General features: G+C 36.1%; 1 protein-coding gene across 1 annotated transcript in view; it reads left to right on the forward strand.

Annotated features, from left to right (window-relative positions):
* Positions 1-20,096, forward strand: part of nherf1b (NHERF family PDZ scaffold protein 1b) — a 41,507-nt gene that overhangs the window by 12,974 nt on the left and 8,437 nt on the right. The window contains exons 2-3 of the mRNA XM_058769313.1: positions 9,614-9,784; positions 17,124-17,277. Coding sequence (XP_058625296.1) covers positions 9,614-9,784; positions 17,124-17,277 — 325 coding nt within the window. The remainder of the gene's footprint in view (positions 1-9,613; positions 9,785-17,123; positions 17,278-20,096) is intronic.

Consider the following 20,096-nt stretch of genomic DNA (forward strand, 5'->3'; position numbering starts at 1 on the left):
TTTTGGGTGGCTGGTCAAAGGAAGGGCAGATGGAGAGGGTTTTTTCCCTCTTTGGGTTTGTGGATAGTAGCTACATCTGACAATAAGCAAAACCTTTTCTTTAGCAAAGCTTGACTGGAAATGGCAAACTCTGTCAACCTAAAATAGAGTATCATCTCCACCCTGAGACAATTAAGTAAATAATTGGTCCCAGAGAGTGTACATTATTGAGAAGAAGAAGTGCCATATATCGAACCCTGAGGGACCCCAAGTGGGTTTCCGGTGTAATTTAGGCTGTTTTCTTAATCTTTGTTTTTTTGGGTCAGAACCTCATGGTTGCATCATTAACGTGAATACTGCCATGAGCCAGACTTAGGAAGAGACAATTCTAATTTCACTGAAGTGGCTCAATAACACTAGTGTAAATGTTCCCTTAGACACTCCTCCCTTACAGGATACCACAAAGGATATATCCATAAGGTCGGACTCAGACAAGTTGAGTGTATGGAGAATGATAGATTCGTTCCCAGAGAGAAGAAATAGACTCTACTCTGTCTGGAGTTCAGTTAAAGACATAATAGGGCTTAGTTGTGGGACATGTTTGTCTATTTAGTAGCTCTGATACCATTCCGGGAGAGTTCAGTAATACACCACCTGCTACGAGAACAAGAGTACAAGTTCGTTATTGACTCATGAACACACACTGTTTGCTTTTGTTTTACGTAATCTGTGGTCTTGTAGCCTAGAGCTGGGCAAGCTTGACAGTGAGGTTGATCATTTGCAGGCCATTTAGTCTAATATGGGTGAACTTTGGACCCGAAAGGATGAAATGAAGCTGTGAACGGAAATGTTTTTCACCTTGTGGAGAAAGATCTTTAATTTTTGTGGAAGCTGTAATTTGTCTTATCAAGCCTTTATATCTTAGCACAGATGTGACTTGTGTCATACAGTCACCATGTGGAGATCAGTCCACTGTAATATGTGCAATTCCTGGACAGGAAGTTCACTAGGGAATTATTTATATATATTAGGGCTATGTGTAAATATTTGTTGTCAGAGGGTTTACTTTTAAGTGCATCCTAGTAAACTGTTGGTCAAGATTGTTGTATAAGAAAACCCACAGAGAACATAGTCATCACAACACATCTACCATATGTGTCTACAGTAGACTCTACAGTGTTTTCCAACCCTGTTTATAGAGGCACACCAACTTTTTGGATGTCTCCCTTATCTGACTCATCCATTTCAGGTCTTGGAGTCTCTGCCAACAAGCTGAGTTGAATTAAGTGTTTGTTTTGAGAGAGTTTGAAAATAGGGTGTTGGCTTGTTGGTGTGCCACAAAGAACAGTATACTGGTATAAACTACAGTAAATCTAACCATATATCCTATGCTTGTCCTATATAGAGTCATGATGATGCTGGTGTCTATCCCAGTATCACGGGCTGTAGACTGGTACCACTTTTCCACCAGGGCTGGTGCCGGAGCCGGAGCCCAATTGGGAACCAAGCCACACTTTTCCAATCAAAAAAATCCTGGGCCGGTGCCCAGATCCTGGTTTCAAACCGGGCCTGAAACCTTGCTTGTATCGAACAAGGGAACCTATGATGTCAGTAGGCAACACAGGCCTGAAAGCTGCCATTTTTAAAAGCTGTCTGGATTCAGGTAAATTAACAGCATTAACACAACAATTAAATATGTCAGTTCAGAAATGGTTGGCAGAAGAGATCAACACTCTCCTTCCTCAAGAGATAACAAACGATTGTGGTCACATGTTGGTAACGTAGATGGTTTCGGCTCTGGAAACGTGAGCCAGTTCTGAACGAGTGCCACTCTTGGCTGAGCACCAGTTCCAGCTCCGGCACCAGCCCCAGTGGAAAAACGATAAGGGGGAAGTATTAGTGTTGTAGTACTCCAGACAAAACCAGACTCTGACTCAAGTAGATGATGGAATTAGGACCATGTGGAATTGTTCTGGACTTAGACGAGCTGGTCTCAACTAGAAAATATGGTCTTGGACTCGGACTTGGGACAGACTTAAATCCGACTCCAGATAACACTGGGAAACACCATGGACCGAGAGCATCTAATCCTGCTCCTGGAGGGCCACTATCCTGCAGAGTTTAGCTCCAAACCTAATTAAACATACCTAAACCAGCAAATCAAGGTCTTCAGAATCAGCAGAAACTTCCAGGCTGATGTGTTTAGGCAGGTTGGAGCTGAACTCTGCAGGACATTGGCACTCCAGGAGCAGGATTGGACACTCCAGCACAGGATGGATGGTCAATCCATCACAGGCCTAACATACACACTCACATATTCATAGTCTAGTCATGGACTGTGGGAGAGACTGGAGCTCCTGGAAGAAACCCACACCAATACGGGGAGAACATGCAAACCCAACGCAGAATAGCCTCATGGCTAAGCTGGGGCTCAAACCCCATGGACTGTATTTTCAAGTATGCAAGCAATGTAGGGGTGACAGAAATGTCATTAATGACATGATTGTAGAATTGTATAAAACCGATAAGCTTGTCACATTCTAAACAGGCAGCTACATACTAGCGCTCCTTTGCTAAATGTTTGCCTAGTCAAAGCTACATACCTGCATAGTATCGGGTACAGTCATTTGAATATGTAAAGCAAATAATTAAAGCTGGTTTCGGGCTTTATGATTCATTGTGTCTACTATGTTATGTAATTTTCTGAGCAATACTTTATCAGGGAATCACCAGTCAACAAGAAGTGTTTCACTATAAATTGTTTCTTAAACATACTGCATTTTTATACATATAAAATAGGCAAGCATGAACTATACATTTTATCTCGTTTATTACCACTCATATGCATTTCCGCTAGTGTTGCAATGTATAGCATGAGAGTCAGGAAACACACTTCAAACTTCAAATCAGCTTCTCCTGTAACGTCAAATCAGCTGACTCAGTTTACAAAATACGATCTTGCTGTGTCATGAAATTTACAGCTGTGAGAAAATATCCATGGACAATTTGGAAACTGCAGAATTGGCTTGTATGGCTGTCCAAAATAGGGTCTAGTTGAAATGTTGTGTAATATATATACTATATGTTCACTTGGCAACTATGACCGCAGACAGCTATTTGCTATGTAAGTATTATGCATGCAACAATGGTCTCATAAATTTTTATTCTTTAGTTCCAATGTAGCATAAAAAAGCAAATTTTCTGGTTGGTCTGTCTAATGTGCATTTGCAGGGTATAATAATTTTGACAATAAGACAAAATGAAAAGGGAAAGGTATTGTGATCCATTTTTCCAGGTGGTTTCTTTTGTCTTTTGATATTTTTCCATTGCATATCTTGCTTGAACAGCCTGTTTCAAATCACAGCACGTGATGTCTGTGCTCTTGAGGTCAGGACTCTGATTTGGACGTTGTGATACAGTGTATGTAATTTTCTCCGTTTGGGCGTGAACCGAGATTTACTTTTGTATTTTGGATACTTTCTTGGATTCAACCTCAGCTGTGTTTCATTCACACACAATTCATTGGGCACCCAGTAAACTGCAAGTAGAAAAGCAACCCAAAATATTTACTAAAATATTTACTATATTATACCTCCATGTTTTAGAGTTTGTAAGAGCTTTTGGCAGTTGCAGTGATTGTGTCGGGTTGGCAGGGCTGATCTCAGGTCAAGGCCGGGGTTGTGTACACAGGATGTTCTGTCGAAGCCAAACCTTGGTTCCTCCCATTTTCATTTCAATGGTTCCTCCTCACAAGATGGACAGGCTTTTGTGATTGCAGCAGATTCCTCAGATTCCATGCCCTCTCTGAGATTCCTCCGCATGGGACGCACAACACATCCTCTGTTGAATTGATGATGTCCCGGCGTGCATTAGGGATAAAGCAGCGGAGCATATACTGACAAAAATTCAGTGGCATCAGTCATTAAATTTGGCTTAGATGATTTATAAAAAATTGTGATATGGCTTAGCAACATTATCAGATTGCTGCGATGTAATTAAATAAAAATACCCACAAAGGAGAAACTTCACTCCCTGTGGGTTTGTGCCAAAATAAAAGCTTGATGGTTTAGCAAATTTGAAAAAAAAAAAAAAAAAGGAAATTAAAGAAAGGCATAAATGTTACTATTGTTCTATCATTCTGTAAAATAAAAGTATTTTTAGTAAATAAATGTTTTACTAAAAAAGTCAATAGTATTATTACAACATTGATAATATTTATTGTAATAATGATAATTATTATTATTTTTTAGTCATATTGAATGTGTCAAAATCAGTGGGAATATGGCCTACGATAACTGAAGTGGAGAGATTTATTTTTTATTTTTATATTTAGTACATGTCAAAGCAACAGCAATATGGGATGTTAAATATGTTATATCACATTGTTCAAATGGCAATCATAATTTTTATCAGAAAAATCAGCCCTAAAAGAATGATTCCCTAAAAGTGAATGGATGGATAGACCAATGGACGATACAGTTCTGTATATTAAACTGTAAGTGTGCAGTTTTGTCATCTGCCGCTTTAAATGCTTGAGCTCCTTAAAGATGTGTGGATTCTGATTGGCTGTCAATGTTTTTATGGTTTATTAGCTAGAAAAAAAAAACATTCCGAAAGTGATTCCAACGATATCGTTATTCTGTGACGTTATTGTTATAGTTGTCTTATGGACTGTCACGGAAGAGAAGAAAGTGTTGAATAAAGTCATTATTTTTGTTTTCTTTGCACACAAAAAGTATTCTTGACTATTTTAACGATGTCCTTACTACCTTTCTGGGCCTTGAACGTGGTAGTTGTGTTGCTGTCTATAGAGGTTCAGAAAGCTCTGGGATTTCATCAAAAATATCTTAATTTGTGTTCTAAAGATGAATAATTAGGATCAATAATGACAGAATTTTCATTTTTTTGGCGAACTAACCCTTTAAAACTTTATAGTTATAGTTAACGTTATCAACCTTATCAGGCCTTAATTCTTTCCAAACAGACCTATTTAAGTCAAAATTTCACAGAAAAACAAAATGCGTAACATATCAGTCTTTTTTTCAATATCGTGCAGCGATATACATTATGTGACCAAATGTAGCAACATTTCACTGGTGTTTTGCATTTGATCCACATTTACACAATCCACTGTGTAAAGTCTGATTTATTCAAGTGTGCAGAATGATCAGATCATGTTGTGTTGTGATTTATTCATAGATTTCAGAGTTAAAGTGTGTCTAAAAAGCAGCAGAACTATGCATCAGGGCAGGTTACACCCCTCACAGACTGATTCGTCTACACAATGTCCACCCATCCTCAGAGTGCCGCCCAGGGCAGAGCGCCGGGCTGACGGCCCTGTGATGGAGCGTGTGAGTTGTGCTGTGGTTTAGGGTGGATGAAGGCGGGTGGTGTTCCGCATTGTTTCTGACAGTGGAAAGCAGGTGTGGTCCACAGGAAGTCCAGCTCTTCCTGCGCTTGAACCCAACAGAGAGGAAATGCTGCCGTAGCGCTGTGTGTAAGAGTGAGAATGCTGGGATGGGAGGATGGCTCTGCGGTGGTGTTTTATATGCTAAATTGTAATTGTTCATCCTGCTTATATTTGCTGTTTGTCATATGAGCAAACGGAAAAGTATGACATTGCACGGACAGTCCCTCACAGCCTCGTTTTTGTTTATGTTAAACTAAATATGACGCCTACCCTGACTTTGGTTTATTGTACCAACTAGGAAAGTGAAATTGTTTCCCCTTATGATTAAGGGTGTGATTGCAAAACTGCCTGTGTTGAAATCTGTTTTTTTTTTTGTTACATTTTATTTCAAGGTTCTCTAGGCTAAATATAATCAACAACGCATTAAACACTAATAGTAGTTTGAATCACTGTCCGAAAAACTATAAAAAGACCCAACTTGCTGAACGGAGCGGAAGGGTGTTATTTTCCTGGATGATAATATGCTGTACGTGTGCCGTGTGAGAACAGTGAGGGGCGGCTCATAATCAGGTGACCTCACCCTGTGCGCAGTCCACTTCCATCATATTCGGGACAAAGGGAAAACATCCTTCTGTCTGGGTCTATTCCTCTGTCCAGCAGACAGGACTGGAGCCCTAATGAAACCCTTATGAAAATAAAGTGCACTTAATTGTGTTGAATGTGCACTTAGTTTCATTCCCAGTCTTAACTGACAAGTCTACCTTATTTATTTATTTCAGATGTATGTGTTTATTTAAAAATGATTGATTTATTTCATCTTCCACTTATTGTCGTATGTCTGTTTGCCTGTTGTTGTTCTGTATGTTTAAAAGACAAGAAAATAGCAATACAAATTTGATTAAAAATAATTAAATAAAATGTACTTGCAGCTCATATAAAATAATGAGGGGGGGGGGGGGTCCACTTAAGTGCACTTAAAAGGAAGACACTTTCATAACTTTTTCACACTTAAGTACCCTTTTAAAAGCTTTAAAGTACATTTTAAATTCCTATGTTTTAATGATCTTTTGTAATGTTATAAAGACACATACACTTGACTAACATATTAAAGCACATGTAAAGTACCTGATTATGTTGATATATTTTAAATGCACTAAATTGCATCAATATTTTAATTACAAATATATGTGATATACAAATTTATATATCATAAAAATTATATTTTAGTTTACCATAAATGCTTGTTAGTACATTTGTCATTTGCCATAAGACAATAGAAGTAATTATGAAATTACGGTAACACTTTGTAGGGACCAATTCTCACTATTAACTAGTTGCTTATTAGCATGTCTATTATTAAAATGTTGGCTGTTTATAAGTACGTATAAAGCACATATTGTGCATGACCATATTCTACATCCCTAATCCTACTCAATACTTAAAGTTAACTACCTTACTATTAATAAGCAGCAAATTAGTAGTTTACTGAGGCAAAAGTTAGACAATTGGACCTTAAAATAAAGTGTGACCCATTTTTTTATTCCATTCACCTCTGGTGTTATTTTGGCGGTCTGACAGGGGTTTGTAAAGCAGAATTCTATACAAAGTTCAAATGGGTCACTAACTATTAATAAGCAGCAAATTAGGAGTTTATTGAGGCAAAAATCATAGTTAATGGTTTGTTAATAGTGAGAATTGGACCTTAAAATAAAGTGTGACCGAAATTACATATGAAGATGTACTTAAGTCCTACTTTGGGTTGCTAAAAAAAAAATATTTCATATAAATTTAAACAATAATACATTTTTATTTTTGGTAACACTTTATTTTATTGTGTTCTTTTTACATGTTACATGTACTTACTATTATAATAACAATAAATTGTACATAATTACATGCAAGTAACCCTAAGCTAAACCCTAATACTAATCCTAACCATACAGGTGCTGATCATATAATTAGAATATCATCAAAAAGTTGATTTATTTCACTAATTCCATTCAAAAAGTGAAACTTGTATATTATATTCATTCATTACACACAGACTGATATATTTCAAATGTTTATTTCTTTTAATTTTGATGATTATAACTGACAACTAAGGAAAATCCCAAATTCTGCATCTCAGAAAATTTGAATATTACTTAAGACCAATACAAAGAAAGGATTTTTAGAAATCTTGGCCAACTGAAAAGTATGAAAATGAAAAGTATGAGCATGTACAGCACTCAATACTTAGTTAGGGCTCCTTTTGCCTGAATTACTGCAGCAATGCGGCATGGCATGGAGTCGATCAGTCTGTGGCACTGCTCAGGCGTTATGAGAGCCCAGGTTTCTCTGATAGTGGCCTTCAGCTCTTCTGCATTGTTGGGTCTGGTATATCGCATCTTCCTCTTCACAATACCTCATAGATTCTCTATGGGGTTCAGGTCAGGCGAGTTTGCTGGCCAATCAATCACAGTAACACTATGGTCATTGAACCAGCTTTTGGTGCCTTTGGCAGTGTGGGCAGGTGCCAAATCCTGCTGGAAAATGAAATCAGCATCTCCATAAAGCTTGTCAACAGAAGGAAGCATGAAGTGCTCTAAAATTTCCTGGTAGATGGCTGCGTTGACTGTGAACTTCAGAAAACACAGTGGACCAACACCAGCAGATGACATGGCAGCCCAAATCATCACTGACTGTGGAAACTTCACACTGGACTTCAAGCAACATGGATTCTGTGCCTCTCCACTCTTCCTTCAGACTCTGGGACCTTGATTTCCAAATGAAATGCAAAATTTACTTTCATCTGAAAAGAGGACTTTGGACCACTGAGCAACAGTCCAGTTATTTTTCTCCACAGCCCAGTTAAGACTCTTCTGACGTTGTCTCTGGTTCAGAAGTGGCTTGGTAGCCCTTTTCCTGAAGATGTCTGAGCGTGGTGACTCTTGATGCACTGACTCCAGCTTCAGTCCACTCCTTGTGAAGCTCTCACAAGTGTTTGAATCAGCTTTGCTTGACTGTATTCTCAAGCTTGCAGTCATCCCTGTTGCTTGTGCACCTTTTCCTACCCAAATTCTTCCTTCCAGTCAACTTTGCATTTAATATGCTTTGATACAGCACTCTGTAAACAGCCACACCTTTCAGTAATGACCTTCTGTATCTTACCCTCTTTGTGGAGGGTGTCAATGTTCGTCTTCTGGATCATTGCCAAGTCAGCAGTCTTCCCCATTATTGTGGTTTCAAAGAACAAGAGATACCCAGAATTTATACTGTAGGGATGGTCATTAATTGAAACTCAAATGTAAATATTCTTATTTTCTGAGATACTGAATTTGAGATTTTCCTTAGTTGTCAGTTATAATCATCAAAATTAAAAGAAATAAACATTTGAAATATATCAGTCTGTGTGTAATATAATATGAGTGAATGATGTATAGTGAATGAATATAATATACAAGTTTCACTTTTTGAATGGAATTAGTGAAATAAATCAACTTTTTGATGATATTCTAATTATATGACCAGCACCTGTATAGTAAGTACATGTAGGTAATTAATGTTACTCAGTACTTAAATGTATAATTACACTGTAACAAGAGCACCTTAAAATAAAGTATAACCTTATTTTTATTTGTATATAACATGCAATTAAGTGTCTGAAAACTACATTAAGTATATTTAAAGTATCTTTAAAGTATATTATTTCTATAATACGTACTCTATTTTTAAGTATGCTAAAGTGATCTTCTTTTTAACAAAGGAAAGGTTCTCAGCCGAATATCAGTCACGTGCAAATTAGGCATTAAGTGTTCTTTTTTGTGTCCTATGCAATATAATTGTGGTCATTTGGATTTGGTCAGGGGGCAATTGCGTAACACAGACAATATGTTAACACTGTCTTAAGAACTAGTCTGACCAGTTTGCAGTTAGTCAAGGGATAAGAGTCTTACTTTTTATATTCAAATTAGGCCGGTCTACCTTTTTATGTAACTGACTTTAAAAAGTTACAAAAAATCGGATGACCTGTAAGACTATACTAAGCAGTTTATGTAACCATCCTCAGGTTTTAAAGAGGCCTTCTCGGATTCTGAAGCTAAGGACTTCTGCTCTTTAAGATACTATATAAGATGATATCCTATAAGATGAAGGGCACAGACATTCAGACGCCAAACTTCATGCATTCCAGTGGCACGTGCTTGTGTTTCATTGTGCTGATGTTGTGTTGTGTCTGTCCTGCAGGACTTGAAGACCCAGCTCAGACCCCGGCTATGTGTCATTGAGAAAGGCCCCAATGGCTTCGGCTTTAACCTGCACAGTGAGAAGTCCAGACCTGGCCAGTACATCAGAGCCGTAGATGACGACTCGCCAGCACAGAGATCCGGCCTGAAGCCCAAAGACCGGTTAATACAGGTAAGATCGTTGCAATGCACTTTGGAATTTCATTATTCGAATACACTTGGTGCTTTCTTTAGACTTTGGCCAAAATCTATTATTTTTGGAGCAGTTACATAACATTTGGTGAGAAAAATCTTTTTGTTGTTACAATAAAACATGATAGATTTATACTTTTCCAAGTATAGCATTATTATGACTTGGAAACACTGTTCCTGGAAGGGAAATTTGTACATTGTAGCGTTTTTTTAGCGTATCCTGTTCGGAACAGAGAAGAAGCAGAGACTAGCCCTGGAATCGAGCACATCAACCTCATGATATTTGAGAGAGGAGATCTTTTATACAGGAAGACATGAGCAAACAGAAGCAGAGCACATTTCAGATTTTGTGTGTTGTGTTTAGTACATCATATCAGTTATAAGTTTGGAGACACATTCGGCTAGATTTATGTTTTCAAGACTCCAGACTGACTAAATAGAAACATTTGCAAAATGATACAACTTTAGGTTCGCCCAACTCTTTCTGATTAAGCGCTGCCATGGAAAACACTTAGTCACAGTGTAATGAACAGGGCAGTGATGACCGAGTGCAACGTGACGTGACCCATTTGAACTTTGTATAGAATTCTGCTTTACAAATCCCTGTCAGACCGCCGAAATAACACCAGAGGTGAATGGGATAAAAAAAAAAAAAAGGTCCAATTCTGACTTTTGCCTCAGTAAACTCCTAATATGCTGCTTATTAATAGTTAGTAAGGTGGTTGTTAACTTTAGGTATTGGGTAGGATTAGGGATGTAGAATATGCTCATGCAGAATATGTACTTTATACGTACTAATAAACAGCCAATATTTTAATAATAAGCATGCTAATAAGCAACAAGTTAATAGTGAGAATTGGTCCCTATACTAAAGTGTTACCAAAAATTATAACTAATATATGTATATAATATATTCTTCCCCAGTTGATTAATCACAGTGCATTAAGACAGCTGTTTTACAACTTCTCTGAGATGCTACAGTATGTTTAAATATGTAAATTATGCATTATCTAATTAAATGTACTATTTCATGCATAATTTTCCAGAAGAGAAATCTAAACATTGGATAAAGGAAGGTTTAAAATTCTTGATTCATTTTGGATGTTTATTTTTATTACTCTATAAATCATAAAATACTGGCAACAAAAGAACAAAAAAAATGTCACATTGTCTTTTGGAATATAAGGAATATAAGGAATATAAAACAATATTTGAACAAACCCCTCTGTAAAAACCTTCAGAATATAGTATATGTATTTAAGTGTATTTAAGTGGAGATTTCTGTCTGTCTGGATTAGAAAATGGCCTTTAAAGATATGTATCAGAATTGAACAGATGCAAATAGATAATGTGTATTAAAAATGTGTATCTTCTTTCCACTAGTCTGAAAGAAGACAAGTTATTAAAGCAAAATAGCCCAAAATCTAAAAAACTGACTGGTGCATGAACATGAAAAAACAATGGTTTTGTATGTAGTGTCTTACCTTAAGTTACGGTAATAAAAATGCTTTATATATGATATTTATGTTATGCAATTGCCTGACCAACACAACTATGACGTAAAACTGTTTTGTGTCAACAAACAATTAATACTGAGTAACTTACAATTTAGACACAGCATTGTAAATATTGCTCTATTTTTGCAAACGATAATAGTTCCAAACAATTTCACAGCCGCACACAATGGTGTTTTGTTCCTGAATGAATTCAAATACGTAATAATTTCGTAGACAAAGTAAATAATACCGAAAATAAACCACGAGTAGGTGTATATTTCTGTAAGGTTTTCTCCGTCCTGTTCTTGTGCGATTTGTAATTCTTGAGTCTGGCCGCTTCCTCCGGAGCAAGAGCCACAGAAGGGCCACCAGTGAACAAGTGAAGGGAGGGAAGGAAGCAGAGGGAGGAGAGCGATGGAGGGGTCTTTGTTGTCCCAGAGGGGCCTCCAGGCCTCCTACTGTGAGCCGGGCTCTTTGTGTTGGACAGGCTGCTATTGTTCCTGCTGAGCGCACATTGTCCGTTTCCTCTCCGGGCCTGAGCTCCACTAACAGACACACCCTCATTCCACTTATAGACTGTTCCCAGAGCGCCTGGCATCGCACCTAAAGCTATCTGAACATGCCAGCGCTGTCCTTTCTTCTGCTTAAAGGTGTAGTTTAGTCATGCAAATTTAGTATGTTTATCACACACTCTAATACCGTTCACACCCCATATTATTTTCGCTGTTGCGTGAAACACAAAATGAGATGCTGTCAAACTCTAAAAAGGAGTGAAATGATCCATAATCGTACTAAAATATGAGCTCCTGGTTTGTCCTTCTTGAAATTTGACAGCATGAATCACTGCATTCCTTGTGTTTGAAAGAGGAAATAAAATATGAGGTCAGAAAAACCGAAGAGGGAATGATGGCATTTCCATTTCTGGGTAAAATTTTCCTTTAAATGCCACCTGAAGTGAAACGTACATTGACTTCTCGCTCTTATTAATTTATTTATGTTGAATAAATCAGTGTTTGTGAATATTTCATGTTGTTAAATTTGAAATAATAAATATTTTATGTCAGATTTGCCCTTGACATTCCTCTCTACTCAGTTCACAGAAAAGTCTCTCGTGTTTTTCGGCGAATGTGTAATTCTTCAATGTTTGTGATTCAAAGACACAGGATATCCTTTCCTCAGACAGCAGGAAAGGAGACTGATAATATTGAAAAATGAATCTTTGCTTTGATAAACAATTTCTTTGTTGGAACAATGAAGATGTAAATAATGCATCTAAAAATAAATGTCAGGGTAATGGCAAAAAATTACAGTTTAATTAAAATAATGAAATCTCAATTGCAAACTATTTTTTAGAAATGCATACTACTCATACTACAATACTACTCCTGTTATTTATGCAGTATGTTGTATTAGGGGTGTGGCGATATGACCAAAATCTTATATCACGATATGAGTAATTTATTAATTCTTGTCATTAATTCAGTGTCAATATAAAAAAAAAACTACTAGTCTAAATAAAAAAACAAAAAAAAACAAAACAGAACTCAAGCTCACTGAAGACAAGTAAACAGTCTCGATTAAATAAGAATAAGAAACTAATTACAAGCAATAGGACAAAAAACTACAGTAGAACAATTAAATAAGAAATGCTACATACAGTACATCAAGTAATCAAATTTATAAAAACTGCATATTCTTCTCTGTGTAGATTAAATATATATTTCTTCTTATTAAAGTTTCTTATTAAAGTGATTTAGTCAAAAGCTGTGAGAGATTTTCTCTCTTTTGCTGTTTGATTAACATGAATGACAGACAGCAGGTATATTAGACTGCTGTCACTTTAAGAGCTGCCCGGATCCAATATACTGTTATACATGTGTTTACTTTCTCAGCTTTTTTTTGCTTTCACTTACTATGTTTACGAGTACTTGGGAAGACGGCCATTTTGACTAGAGGTCGACCGATAGTGGATTTTACCGATACCGATAGCTAGGTTGGACCACACTGGCCGATACCGATTAATCACCTGATAGTTTTCAAAATGGATACTGAAAGAAAGCTAGTGCTTTACTATTTAAAAAAAAAAAGCAGTAACAGTACTGAACCATACTTTGTAAATGAATAGAAATATTGATATTATTTACTTAATTGATCATTAAAGTTATTTCATAGTTTGCTAATGTTAAAAGAAGAAACTAAAATTTAAAAATGTAGCCTATTAGTAGCTAATAGTGAATGTTGAAATGAATACACTCTAACAAGGAACAATACTTCTACAGTTTTCATTAATGCTACGAATGGACTCTTATTGTTAAGTGTTACCATTTAATTTCAACAGTCATGCTTAAAGATGGCCATCTTTAAATATCTACACAAGGCCATAGCATTAAAATTACATACATATGGATATTGTATGTGTACTCACACACTTTATTTGCTTCTATTTTTAACACTTGATAATTATCACAAAAAAAAAAAAAAAAAAAGTCACCCCGCAAAAGCGCAGCACTGCGTCTAGGAGAACTCAGAGGTATCACACACACACACACATACACACCAGGCGCTTTGCGTTCAAATCAAGTAGCGGTCTAAAACAATTTATTTAATCACCAAGCGGACATAAGTTTGCTTCAAGAATGAACAATGTGGCATAAATGAGTTTGAAGTTCGGTGTTTAAAAAAACAGAGCAAGCAAAGAGAACGCGCGATCTGTACTACAGCTCTCTATATGAAGCATTCAGACTTTATTAGAGCCACAGAAAGACAAACGTTTTGCTGAAAAATGCACAATACATAATTTATAGCCTAGGGTGAAGTCATTATGTACATTCACAACAATTTGGGACAAATATAATGTCATTTAATAGAAAACTATATGAATGGCGCTCTGTTCCGCAGCAGACTTTTCTGTCGGCTGTATTTAAATGCGTGTCTGGAGTTTCCCGCTCTGTGCAGCGCGCAGTGTCACGTGTCAAAATAAACAACACGTGCTGTCAGTGATTTCCGCCTCTAGAGGCCGCTCTCGTACTGTATAATGCCAGCGGACCCTTTTCAGCCACTCCAGCAACGGTTGCAAACCGGAAAACTATCGGCATGGATTTTTGCCGATAACCGATAGTTGCGGCAATCAACTATCGGTGCCGATTAATCGGCAAAACCGATGAATCGGTCGACCTCTAATTTTGACGCATTAAAAGTGTGTGCATTTAACCGTTCAAAGTCTATAAAGTGGCAATGACTCAATACTCCTGCACTCTATGTGCACCATCTTCACGTGTGCGCTCCTCTCAGGCAGCGCGCATATAGCAAAATGAGTTCTCTTTCGCTGCTGATTGTGTTTCACTGGCTTAAAATAACTTGTTTTTAAACCACAATGCTTAAAAACGCATGCAAACAATATGTTTTCATGACCTTGTAGCACAGCAACGTCACGTGAGCGTGTAACCGCAATAGAGACGATAGTATGACAGTATAGTATACTGAGCATAGTATTTAATGGTTTGTATGCATGGAATATGCGGATACCCTACTGTGTGTAGTATACAAAAGAGCACATTGCACTGTAAAAAAAAAAAAGATGAGCCAACTTAAATTTTTAAGGCAACCAGCTTCAGCAGATTTTTTAGTTTTCTCAACTTGTCATTTTAAGTTTATACAACAAAAATGTAAGAATCTCCCACAAAAATAAGTTGAGCAAACTCAAAAATCTGCTGAAGCTGGTTGCCTTAAAATTTTGAGTTGGCTCAACTTTTTTTTAGTGTGTACACAATATCCCAGAATGCAATGCAAACTTCCATTTTCTGTATTATGAAGTAGACTCAAACATGCAGCTTAATGGTATTTATTTTTGAGATAACCGAATGCCACGCACTAGCCAACATGAAACTTCATTCCCAACTGATTTTTCTTAAATGTGACATATTCTTGAGAGAATCAAGACATTCAACAAGAACAAATGAAGGGACTTACTTATTAGAGTGCAGCCAGATGATTGTTGGGGCGCAGATGGAAAATATAATGGTTTGGTGACATTGTTTAAGTGGACTGTTAAAATATTAAGCAATAATTCTAATATTTATTTACTTTGGAATAATGTGTGCTGATGAATTGTGCAACTGGATTAATTTTGATTTGCTGCTGACATTACATATGCACATAATGATTTAGACAATACAATACAATATCCACCCTATTTTTAACAAAAGAACGGATGTGGCCATTTGTAACTTGAATGTGAAGTCCGCTTCCAGTTGTTTTAGCTGTACAAAAGCAGTCTGTTATGCTGCTTAATACTGCAAACTGCTTTTTGGTATAATATTATTTTAAGATATATATCCTAAACACACTTGTGGCACAAATAATTTTACTGTTTGCTGCACTTTATTTCTTTATAACTTCTTGCACATTCACAGAAAACGAAAATAAGGTGGATAGTATACTACTGTTTGAATTATATATTGTTGCATACTATATACTAAGTATACTGTAAGCAATTTGCTATAATCCAGTCATTTTTTAACTCTTAAAGGCATAGTTCAACCAGAAAATTTTAATTCTGTCATTATTTATTTTCATTTTGTTCCAGACCCATAAGACTTATCTTTGAACCACAAATGAAGATATTTTTAATATTCTCTCATCATTTTTGTCCATCTACTGAAAGTCCACACAGCCAAAATGTTCAAGATACAAAAGTAAAAAAGAGATTGTGAATATAATTAAATCTAAGTTTAATCCAAGTCTTTTGAAGTGGCACGGTCGCTTTATGTATGTGCACTGATCAATGTTTATATGTAAATAAAAAACATCAAGTAATTCAGTTTGTCATACTGTATAAAGCGAAATTGTCTTGGATTAAACCAGCCTTAATATAGTTAACTAATGCTAAACTATAAGAAATAAAAAATTAAATAAAATAAAGGTTAACCAAAACAAAATATAAAAAAACTTTCAGCTAGTTACCAATGCCAACTTGATAACTAAAACTAAAAAACTAATAAAAAATAAAAACTTTCATTCTTAAAAAACAAAACCTAATAAAAATGACAATAAACAAACTAATTATAATTCAAATGAATAAAAAAAATATATTTGGATTATAAAAAACCCCCCACTTAATTCATATGGATTACGTTTACCTCTGTATGAACTTTTTAATGCATCAGCATTACAGTGGACATAAATTTGTCAGGTTTCCATAAAAGTCTTAAAAAGGGGTTTGGAACGACATGAGGGTGAATAAATGATGACACAATTTTCTTTTTGAGGTGAACTACAGTCAAAAAATAAATAATAATATTCAGACACCAGATATAATTTTTGATATCTTTTGACTAGTGGGTGCAGGACGCTATAGTTCATTTATGTAAGTGAGGAGAGCAAAATAAAGTAAACTGTGACATTAAACTGACAGAAATTTGAGACACTTTGACCTGACCATGTTTTGCTTAAGTGTTTTTTCTTTCATTGTTAATGCAACCTTTTTACACCTCAGACTGAACAAAATGAAGCATTGCTTGATAACTGGTTGACCTAAATTGGTATTATCTAATTGTGTACTTAAATGTAACAGCTGACAGCTATTCAACCGAATTCATTCAATAGATCAAAGTTATCTGACATCAAGATGGATTTGTTCTGACAGTTTGACTCTGAGATCTTGTCATATTTTATTATCATTATAGCGAATAAACTGTGATAATGTGAGAAGTGCTGAAAGTGTCTGAATAAATTTTGGTTTGACTGTATGCCTTTAAGTGTGAGTCATTCTGTCCTGCATGTGTTTCAGAGTGTGTCTTCAGGTATGTCATTGTTTGTTCTCAGGTCAACAGGGTTTCGGTGGAGGGGAAGCAGCATGCTGAGGTGGTGGCTACTATTAAAGCCGGGGGTGACAAGGCTTCGCTCTTGGTTGTAGATTCAGACACAGATGCTTTCTTCAAGAAGTGTCGAGTGATGCCCACTGCAGAACACCTCACAGGTACAAAAAAACTCTTACCTGACACAAAATATAAAGTGAAAGTGTTTTGTGAAAGAAGATTTCAGCAGGTTTCCAGCAGCTGTAGCTCTCAAGCCGGCCTCTAGGTGGCGTCTGACACAGAGTCATTGTTTGGCAGGGGTCACTCACTCTGGCCTCTCTCACTGCGCTGGTTTTGGGTTTCCTATTAAGCAATTTAGTTTGTCCGTCTAGTTGTGTCACTCAGTGCCAAGGATCTCCAGTGAAAGCGCAGTGCCAACAGCAGCCATGGAAACCAAGAGTGTGTGTGTGTGTGTTTGACACAGCAAGATTAGTCATGAGTGAGTGGAGATGCAATGTTTACTCATTTTATTTACCGAGCATGCGTTTGGCGTCAGCACTAGCAAAAACTTTCCTTAGCTACTATCTCTGATGTCACATTTTATCAGTTCTATCGTATACAGACTCCATCTGTTTGAGTGAAAATGGGAGGACTGATCAGGATCAGAATGCTTTCAGACGTCTTAGGTGTTGCTGTTCTCATTTTATACTTATGACGAGTCTGTTTTCTGCCAGAATCACTCTCTTTATCTGCGTTTCGACGTGAATAGTTCTTTTCAGTTCACAGTCAGGCCGTGGGATTAGCTGTCACACCCTTCATTAGACGGACATAATACTGGGAACATTGTCCCGGACAGTGGAAAGTGGAGTAGACAACGCTATCTCACGACTAATTCGTATGTATTTTACAAGGTGGCTAATTCGTACGAAACCGTACGACCTCACTCGTACAATTTTGTGCGTTTTCTGTGAGGGGTAGGTTTAGGGGTGGTCATTCGTTTGAATTCCTACGAATTTGACACCTCGTAAAATATGTACGAATTGCTGTGAGATCGGGTTGGAGTAGATCGTACGCTGAAAAAAAAACTATACTAAATTTTTTAAGGTAAGTGGTTGCAAACTATTTATTTTAGCTACATTTAAATTAAAAAAAGTTGAAAGTTAGTCAACTAATTTTTTATTTAATTTAAATGTAGCTAAAATAAATTGATTGCAACCACTTACCTTAAAGAATTTAGTAAATTCAATGAATAATTTTTTTCAGTGTATATTTTTACATTTTGGATTTATTATTATTAGTTATGTGTTAAATTTAAGATTTTAAAATTACGCTCCAGAGCATGAGGTCATATCACGAAGAAATTTTGCATGCTCAAAATCTAGTGTGACTGCAGCTTTATGCTACATCACTTTATTGAAAAATTGAAGTATTAATTTTTATGTTTAAAGTAGTGCTGTCAAACTATTAATCGCGATTAATCGCATCCAAAATAAAAGTTTTTGTTTACATAATATATGTGTGTTTACTGTGTATATTTATTATATATATATATATATATATATATATATATATACACAGATATACAGTATATATTTTGAAAATATTTACATATAGAACATATTGTTCTTAAAACATACATGCATGTGTTTGTACTTATATATATATATATATATATATATATATACATATACATATACATAATAAGTATACACACATATATTATGTAAACAAAAACTTTTATTTTGGATGCGATTAATCGTTTGACAGCACTAGTTTAAAATAAATTAGCATATCTAGAAATGTACATACGAAATGTGTAGAAATTTATATAAGCCAACATTTCAAAGGTGACCTATTATGCTTTTTTTTTTTAACTTCCTTTTGTACATAATGTTGCTGTTTGTGCATAAAAAAGATCTGCAAATTTACTAAGCACAAAATCCACTCCAAAGGGAGTTGTTCTCTATATCAGTAAGCAACTTTCGGGAATGTGCACGTCACAGTGTTAAATAATTGAATTCCTGCCCAAGACATACACAAAATAATAAGAGGGGGTGAGGCCTGGTTGAGTTGGGTTAGTAGTAGTGTGTTGTCACCATGTTCAAGAGACACCGTTTCACAGACCTGAAGTACTGCTACACATGCAGCTATTTACAACCGACTGTGTTTATGTGAACTTTGTTTTGGACAAAGCCTTGTGTGTATTTGACAGTTGACACAAAAGAGCCAATTTTCTGTGCTCTCAGAAAACCATATATCAGAAGTTTAAAATGACAAGGCTTTTTAAACACATTCAAATAATAAACTTTTTATGATGATGAAGAACTGCAGTGTCACGCACAATAGAAATGAAGTTCAAAAACAAACAGAGATCCTCTTCTGGATAGAGGGCAGGGAGCAGCAGCTCATTTGCATTTAAAGAGACATACATGCAAACTGTGTGATTTTGTTTCCACCCATAAAGGGGCATTTTCAGCATGATATAATAAATGATCTGTGGTGTTTTTTTGAGATGAAACTTCCCAGACACATTCTGGGACACCTGAGACTTGTAAAAAAGGCATGATAGGACTCCTGTAAAAGTATTCAGTCTTAATGTTTGTACTGTGTAATGTTATGCAACCTCACTGCAGCTTTACTGGTACATTGAATAAACAGCAATCATTCAATATGCTTCCATGGACAAATCCTAGAATATCATGAACTTTCCAAACTAATACACTAGTAGTTATCATTAAAAGTAGTAAAAGTAGTAGTGAAGGTAGTAAAAAAATGCCCTCTTTCTCTTCCTCATGGTGTGGTTCACTGGTAATTAAAGTCAGTGCTTTATTCTTAATATATTATTTATAACAAATATATATAAAAAACCATTGCATGCATCATATGCATTTTAGACACTTAAATTTGACACTACACTACATGCAATGCACAGGTAGAGCTTCATATTACGAGTAGCAAACCACTTCATCAGGTCTTTAAACATGAGATGATTAAAAAAATA

This window comes from Onychostoma macrolepis, chromosome 03, assembly GCF_012432095.1.
Source record: "Onychostoma macrolepis isolate SWU-2019 chromosome 03, ASM1243209v1, whole genome shotgun sequence".
Classification (NCBI taxonomy): domain Eukaryota; kingdom Metazoa; phylum Chordata; class Actinopteri; order Cypriniformes; family Cyprinidae; genus Onychostoma; species Onychostoma macrolepis.